The sequence below is a fragment of the Quercus lobata genome, chromosome 12, assembly GCF_001633185.2.
Source record: "Quercus lobata isolate SW786 chromosome 12, ValleyOak3.0 Primary Assembly, whole genome shotgun sequence".
Taxonomy (NCBI): Eukaryota; Viridiplantae; Streptophyta; class Magnoliopsida; order Fagales; family Fagaceae; genus Quercus; species Quercus lobata.
In genome coordinates, this window is record NC_044915.1 from 8,574,237 (window position 1) to 8,582,581 (window position 8,345).

The 8,345-nt window shown below is 32.2% G+C and overlaps 1 protein-coding gene and 1 non-coding gene across 2 annotated transcripts; one reads left to right on the forward strand and one right to left on the reverse strand.

Annotated features, from left to right (window-relative positions):
- The first annotated feature begins 1,481 nt into the window (after positions 1-1,481).
- Positions 1,482-6,064, forward strand: LOC115972203 (serine/threonine-protein kinase SAPK3-like). Its single transcript, XM_031092408.1, has 9 exons — positions 1,482-2,069; positions 3,383-3,457; positions 4,121-4,222; positions 4,350-4,403; positions 4,484-4,576; positions 4,708-4,800; positions 5,019-5,123; positions 5,241-5,339; positions 5,570-6,064. Exons 1-9 carry the CDS (start codon positions 1,947-1,949, stop codon positions 5,846-5,848), a joined length of 1,023 nt encoding a protein of 340 aa, XP_030948268.1. The 5' UTR covers positions 1,482-1,946; the 3' UTR covers positions 5,849-6,064.
- A 1,432-nt stretch (positions 6,065-7,496) lies between these two features.
- TRNAW-CCA lies at positions 7,497-7,568 on the reverse strand. Its single transcript has one exon. It is a non-coding gene; the product is annotated as a tRNA-Trp (tRNA).
- Positions 7,569-8,345: the final 777 nt, after the last annotated feature.

The window sequence follows — 8,345 nt, forward strand, 5'->3', positions numbered from 1 at the left end:
CAAACACACCTAACACATAACATATTTTAAACAACTAAACCAGCTTTTTTCACATTTTAAAATATGTTATTTGAAACATAGTATCAAATACATTTAAATAAATATGTTAACGTAGTAAATTGGGTAAATTCCAAATTACACCTTTAAAGTTTGAGAGCATTTAGATTTTACACCCTAAAATTTTAAATTTTGGATTTTATCCCATGAAATTTTGAGGTGTTTGGATTTTATCCCATAAATTTTAGGGGTGTTTGGATTTTACTCCCTAAATTTTGAGAGTGTTTGGATTTTATACCTTGAAGTTTCAGAATTTGAAGTATAAAATCAAAACACCCTGAGATTTAAGGGGTGAAATTCAAATTCTGATAATTAGGGTGTAAAATCCAAACATTTCCAAACTTTAGGGGTGTAATTTGTAATTTACCCTAGTAAATTTTATGGATCAATAGTGTATAATATTAATAATTACTAACTAAAATGCTGGTCTTAAAAATAAAAATAACTAAACTAATTAATATCTATAATTTATAGGAGGTTTGGTTATTGATGCTAGAGAAGTAAAACTCAGTTGGATGGAAGTCTCAATTAGCCTTGTAGGTATAGTTGTCAAAATGTAAATTGTATTGTGATTTGATTTTTGATTTTTGATTTTTTTATATTATGTATCGGATCTTGTATTGTAAGACACATAAATATTTAATAAAATTTATAGATATACATATATAAAGAATATATTCATTATAAATTCAAAATATATTCAACTAATAATTAATTTAATATCACTTATGTAATAATATTAAACAAGCTAACTAAATAAATCAAATTAACATATGTTTATAATATACATATTCAAATTAATTAAACTCAAAAATAATAATACATGACAAATAAGCCAAAAAAATAATTTATTTTTATCATATTCTTCAATTTGCCTAATCAACTACATCTAAGTCAGTGTTATCATAATATAAAAATCAGTAAAAAAAAAATCAATTCCTTTTTTAGTTTTAAAAAATAAAATTCGACCGACCTCAAAAATGACAAACTCAGAAACTTAAAATTTGAACTTTGAATTAATGATAAAGAAAGGTCGTATATACGAGAATGTTCCAATAATATTCTTCTTTGACCTATGATAGAAAAACTAGTGTATGTATTGCTGTCCACAAAAGAGAAAAGAGCGTGAGGCAGCCGACTTAACCTTAAAATACAATACAAAACAAAAACTGAAAACACGAACAGCTGCTAAAAGCCTACGCCCATGATTAGATATTATTAATATTATACCCACGTGAAAACCGACCGCCTCAAGTAACTACCATGGTCGGGACCCACGTGGCGTACGTTAGCTGATCACTATATTCGGACAGCGAAAGGAACGTGTCGTGCGCCTTGTTGGACCGTAACCTACGCATCCCAGAAAGATAGAATTAGAAACAACAAAGAAAACTCGTTTCGTTTCGTTTCGTGTCAGAAACGTTAAGAGTGGTCTGTGTAGTGTCAGAGTCAAGAGTCTTAAAAACACTCTTTTTTATCAAGCGACACTTGGAAGCCACCCTTTATGGCGTACGTGTCCTTTAATTCTCTGCCAAAAGACAGATCTACCTTTGGATTTCATTAGATTTAGATATATACTACTTTCTTAAAAATCTTTCTGATATTTTTCCCTCATTTAGAGAATGACTGTGTCTCAGATTCTCTTTCAATTTTTGGACCTTTTCGAACGTTCCTGGAAGGTTAAAGCTTGAGTCTGTCTTCGTTTTTTGCAGCACTCCCTTTCTCTTGTTGTGCTTTTTGTTGTTATCTAGGGGGACTTTAGGATTTGTTAGTGCTTGGTGTCTATAAAATTTTGTTGGGGTTGTTTGGTTTTTACTTGCTTTGTGATTTTTGGCATATTGGTATTGTGATTTTGTGTGTGTGATTGTTGTTCATTGGGGTGAGTTGAGATGGAGGAGCGATATGAGCCATTGAAGGACCTTGGTGTAGGGAATTTTGGGGTGGCAAGGTTGGTGAGAGATAAGAAGACAAAAGAGCTTGTTGCAGTCAAATACATAGAAAGGGGAAAGAAGGTAATTTCAATTTGGAGTAAAGTTAATTCAGTCATGCTTTGAGTTCTGCAAATGTTGGTGCTAGAAGTTGTAGTGTGTTTCTTCTTTCTTATGTTTTACTTCTTGCTTGATCTTATATTGTAAATTAGGCTTCTTTCCCCCGGCTGATACATAGAAATGGCGTGCTGGCTTTGTTAAAATTAAGCATTGTCTTGCTTAAATTATCAATTGCTGCTTTTATATAGCTTATTGTTTGATAGAGATTTTTCATTTTTTATGGGCATCCATAAGAAACTGTTTTGCTCATTGTTTGTGTGTACTCAAAACTTGTAAAACACTATATATATATATATATATATAATGTATATTTGGCACTACAAGTACCATAATGTTATGTTTGTGACTTTGTGCGTATTATATAGTCAACACAAGTTTTGTGGTCGAGCAGAAGTAGTGATTTTGTGAATTCGGAAGGAGGCTTGTTTAATGCATGCTTCACTCAATCAGTAAAACTTTTTTTGTTCAATTGCTCAGTAACATTATTATCTCATTATTGGGGAACCACTTTTTGTAATCATGAGGTGTTCAACACCATAACAATTTGTGTTCCTTCACTCAGTGCATTCTCTATGATAATAGCTTGCCATGAAGGTGTATTGCCTGGTTGGACAGGTGTGACCTATGACAAGTGCTACAACCTTATCAATCTGTCAATCACAAGGTTGTGACCTTGCACGAAGGGATGGGTTTGTGTTTATAAATGAGACACAAGAACTGAACTATTGATTATCAAGCCATTCTTATTCTCCATTTCTGGGACAACATTCCTAGATTTGATTTCCATCCACACAAGACTACCTTCCACAGTCCACACAGTGGGACCAACACTTTTCTGTTCCCATGCTTGTGTTTTTGCAGCTGGATATATGCAAAATTTCACAATTTTTCCAGCCAAGAGAACTAGTTAGTTTATGGTGTTTCACAACTACATTATCATGTCATTTTCATAATTCATTACCTGATATGTAGCCAGGCCATGGTTAATAACTTAATATTGCATAACAACTTTTTCCTTTCAAGTCATTGGGCTCCTCAATTGTGGATTAGGTGTTTGGTTCTGTAATTTCTTTCCTACGTTTTCTTACTTTCTATAGTTTGTTGACTGCTTCATATCACAATGGATGTAATTATTGATTTATTATGAAATTATTCTTGTTGACCTATGAGTTTTGACTCAAATGGGTACTTCCTCTTCTTATAAGAAAAAATAGAAAGTGATGTGTGTAACTTATTAATAAATAAAGAAACATTATGATTTCTGTTCTGGGTTTCAGATTGAAGAGAATGTTCAAAGAGAAATCATTAATCACAGATCTCTGAGGCATCCAAACATTGTCAGATTCAAAGAGGTAAGAGTTTGGTATACTGTATGCTTATTGTGTACCTTCATTAGGTTGGGACTCTTAAGGTCTTTTTTTATTATCTACAAGGGTAGTTTTTAGGTATGCCACAATCTGATATTTATAAAGTTAGGGGATGACATTGACTCCAAATCCTGTATGCAAATGTACACAGACTCATGAACAGAGAGGCTCTTAATTAGCCTCATTTTGTCATTTGTGTCCATGTTGTTTATGTCATTTTAATTTCATTAAGGAATCATTTGCATTTTGTTTCTAGAAATCTAGTTACACCAACATGTCTATATAAAAAATTTTGAGCTACATGTGGGGAGATATTTTCTACAAATAATTTGTATGAAGAAAACTAAAATCATGCTAACTAAACCAATACACAAGGATTGGAAACAGACGTATTCCATTATATATTCAAGTCAAACATCAATTTGAATGCACAACAATAAAACACTTCCAAATTTTGTTGGTTAGCAATTAGCATGTTCTTTTCTATTTTCTATGAGGTCTATGGTTGGTTTCCTATAGGCTTAACTGTGTGAAATTTTTCTGTACTTGATGATATAAATTAAACTTGAAACTTGCAGAGAAGATTGTAGATAAACCTTTATTGAGTATATACACAGGAGCATACTTTAAATATCATTTTGGCTGCAGGTATTGTTGACTCCCACACATTTAGCTATTGTCATGGAATATGCAGCTGGTGGTGAACTCTTTGAGAGAATATGCAGTGCTGGCCGATTTAGTGAAGATGAGGTTGTAAACTTGCAGTTTGTACATATCTGTTTAACACATTGGGTCAATTTGTCCTTCAGTTTGATGCATATGGAAGTCATTTATTTGAAGTTCCCTACTGACTGTTTGATGGTGACTCTTACGGCAGGCGAGATTTTTCTTCCAGCAGCTAATCTCTGGAGTCAGCTACTGTCATGCCATGGTATCATATATGAATTTTTTTTCTTCTAGTTTTGGATTACAATCTTGTTTTTTTCTTTTGTCATCTTGCTTTTATTGCAGGAAATTTGTCACAGGGATCTGAAACTGGAAAACACACTTTTGGATGGAAGTCCAACACCTAGACTTAAGATATGTGACTTTGGTTACTCCAAGGTTAATGAATTTCCCAGATTAAATAAGGCTATATTCATTTGAGCTCAGGAAATAGCTTTTGATGCTTTCTTACAGTAACTATTTCTATTCAATTTTGATATATTAGATTTTGGATTTTTCATGCCTTGCAGTCTGCTTTGTTGCACTCCCAACCTAAATCAACAGTTGGAACACCTGCATACATTGCCCCGGAGGTACTCCAGCGAAAGGAATATGATGGGAAGGTACCTAATTCTCTAAGTTCTATTGCAGAATGACTAGAAAGCTTTATTGGGGCATTCCACTTATTTGCAGGGAAGTCTTGGGTGGTTCTTAGCATCTACGTATTAGTTATGGTCATATTGTAGCCATTGTTTACTCTCATAATATCAAATAAATGGATATTCCTACCATATATTTCATAATTTGTTCTATTTGCTTGATAATTTGGTAGCGTTTGTAGATTGCAGATGTTTGGTCATGTGGTGTGACGCTATATGTGATGTTAGTAGGAGCATACCCATTTGAGGATCCTGAAGATCCTAGAAATTTTCGTAAGACTATCGGGGTGAGTCTCTTCTGAACACTAAAATTATGGTCAAATAAAAAATCACCTCTGACCGTCCACCCACATTATTGTTTATTCTTGACTGCTAAGTTAATTTCATTTCATTGTTATTAACAGAGAATAATGAGCATTCAGTACTCCATTCCTGACTATGTACGCGTGTCGGCAGACTGTAGGCAACTCCTTTCTCGTATTTTTGTTGCCAATCCTGCCAAGGTATCTTGTCATGTATCTGTGCATATAAGTTAACAGTTTCATATGCTTCACAAAGCAGTTGATGTGAGCCCACATGATTTCTTCTTATAAATGCCTATAGGATCTTGTAGGTGAACATGAATGCAAGCTTATTCTTATTTAGAAGATTTTGTGTTATTGATATTGGTTCAACTCCATCTTGTATGCCTCCCAAAATATCTACTAACTAATCCTTTCAATTCTCTCTACAGAGGATCACACTCCCAGAGATTAAACGGCATCCTTGGTTTATGAAAAATTTGCCAATAGAACTAATAGAGATTGAGAAGACTAACTATGCAAAAGCAGAAGCAGAACAACCAACTCAGAGCATAGAAGAAATAATGCGGATCATACAAGAGGCAAAGATGCCAGGAGAAGGATCCAAAGCTGGTGGTCAAGCTGCTGCTAGTACATCGGACATTGATGATATAGAGGCAGATATTGAATCTGAAGTTGATGTCAGCGGTGACCATGCCTCTGCTGTGTGAGCATGGTTTAGGAATTATGCTGATAGAGGATTTGTGTTTTAAGTTTAATTACACAAACTTTGGCTTTCATTTGTTGTGTGGAACATATTGTACAGTTGACTATATCCAAGAAACATGTGTACACTGTACACGTAAACTTGAACTGTGTATTGAGCTGGGTTTTGTGTGTATGAAATATATTGCGTTTGCGTGCATATTTTTCATTTATACAAAATATTTTTCCACTGATTGGGATTTACCGCATGTAGTGTTTATGCTTATGGTTGTGTCTCTCACCTTTAAAATAAGTTATATTAACTAATTGACCCTTGTCTTATCAAAAAAAAAAAAAAAACTAATTGACCCTTGGATAAAATATTCTATCCTCACAAGGCTAAGAGGTGGGAAATGAATTTATTTCATGCATCTGTTCTTTCCATATTATTGATCAATTTGGCATTTGAAAATTTATCAATATGATCAGTTTCATTGTTGCCTTAACATCAGTTTCAATATTTCCTTTACAAAAAAATGAAAAATCAGAAAATAGATTACCAAAATATTTCAATGTTTTAATATATATATATATATATATATATTAAATAAAATTTGGCTATAAACTTAGTTGTAGTCTAAGACTACAAATTTCATTAAAAAAGTTAACAAAATTACATATTTTGAAAATTTAACCATTAGATTACATGACACACGTGTCAAATTTCGTGTCAATCAGCTCATAATTTATTTTTTATGCATATTTTAGATTACAAAATTTTGAAATTTAAATATTTGATTGATAAGATAGTTATTAATCTTTGATTTTTTAGAAATTTTGTAATCATGGATGATATAAGAAGAAAATGTAATCCAATGATGGATTTATTAAAATTCATATCTAATAAGAAGATATTGAGTAAAGTTGTAGCTCTAGACTACAACCAAGTTTTTGTTGTCAAATTTTATTCTTTTCTTAATAAGTGTTTTTTTTTTTTTTTTTGCTGAATTTCTTAGTAAGTGTATTTATAGTTGAACTGACACTTAATAGGTTTTTTCATAGAAACATGTAAGTTCAAATCTCCCCCCTCCATTATGACTATCAAATTTATCAACAACAAAAAAATTTGTAACTGAAAATAAAAAACTAATGTGCCGTGTCTCAACTTTTAACCAAACTATTTAATTCTCTATTGTTGAGACATTCTGGAAAATCAAATGGAACAATATCGTGGTGTCTAAAATCTAAGACCTCCAGAACTAAGTCACAACTCATAACATCAATGAGCCCATTTTTTACAATCTATGCACACTTTTGATGGTTTGATGTTTTAAAATAGCAATTTGGGGATTTTACATACTACAACGCTAATGCTCTTAACAAGTGAAATTCAGAACAAAGGCCAACAAGAAATTGACGAAGCTGTTTCTATTTCTCTTCAAAGAAGTCAAAAATAGTTGGACCTGGACACAACTTTAACTTGAGCACGCGCTATTGTTTAGCTTTGAAACGAAAAATTGAAAAGGGGAGAAGAAAAGAAAAACCGATCCGTTAAACGAAAAATTGAACCCAAACACGCGCTATTATTTACCTTTGAAACGAAAAAATTGAAAAGGGCAGGAGAAAATAAAGACCGATCCGTTAAACGATAAATTGAAAAAATAAACAAAAACTTGAACCCGACGTGAATCGAACACGCAACCTTCTGATCTGGAGTCAGACGCGCTACCATTGCGCCACGGATCCTTGATGTTAATGGTGGGGACCATATAATTAATATACCAATACTATCCGGTTTGTGAAATATTTATGATCCAATCAATACCATAGTAAAGCCAATTAAAATAATGACACTTTTTAAACAAAAAAATAAATAAATAAATAATGACACTTTATCTACATTAACTCACTATTTCATGTAACGAGAGATTATAATAGTGTTGCTCATAGTTTGGCCAAACATGCACTTCACATTCAAGACTTTTTAATATGAATGGAGGAAACCCTATCACAAGTTTTTCATGTACTTCAAGTTGATTTACCGATTTATTTCAATGAATTTACGGCTTTCCCCCTCAAAAAAAAAAAAAAAAAGTTGTATGGTGAGTTATGAATCTTTTTTTTTTTTGGGTAAATTTTCAACCTATGGTGTTTATTTCTAATAATAACTCTTTAATCATCAGACTAAGACACCAATCAGTTTTTAGTATAGGCAGAGATTGAACTTTAGATCTCTTATTCAATTATCAGAGATTTTACTAGTTGAGCTAACTGGAACTCACAACTCACCATATATCTCATATCTTATTTTTAAAACGCAATCGAACAAAGTATTTCTCTAAATTAGTTTGAAGAAAAATCCTACGAACTCCTCATATAACTTTATATTGAGTGGGAATTTTGAAAATCTAACTGTTAAATTGCATATTATTATTATATACTTCATGCTTATAAAATTTCAAGAATATTAAAGATTAATTGCTATATCATCAAACAAATGTTAAAATTTTAAGTTTTTGTGAT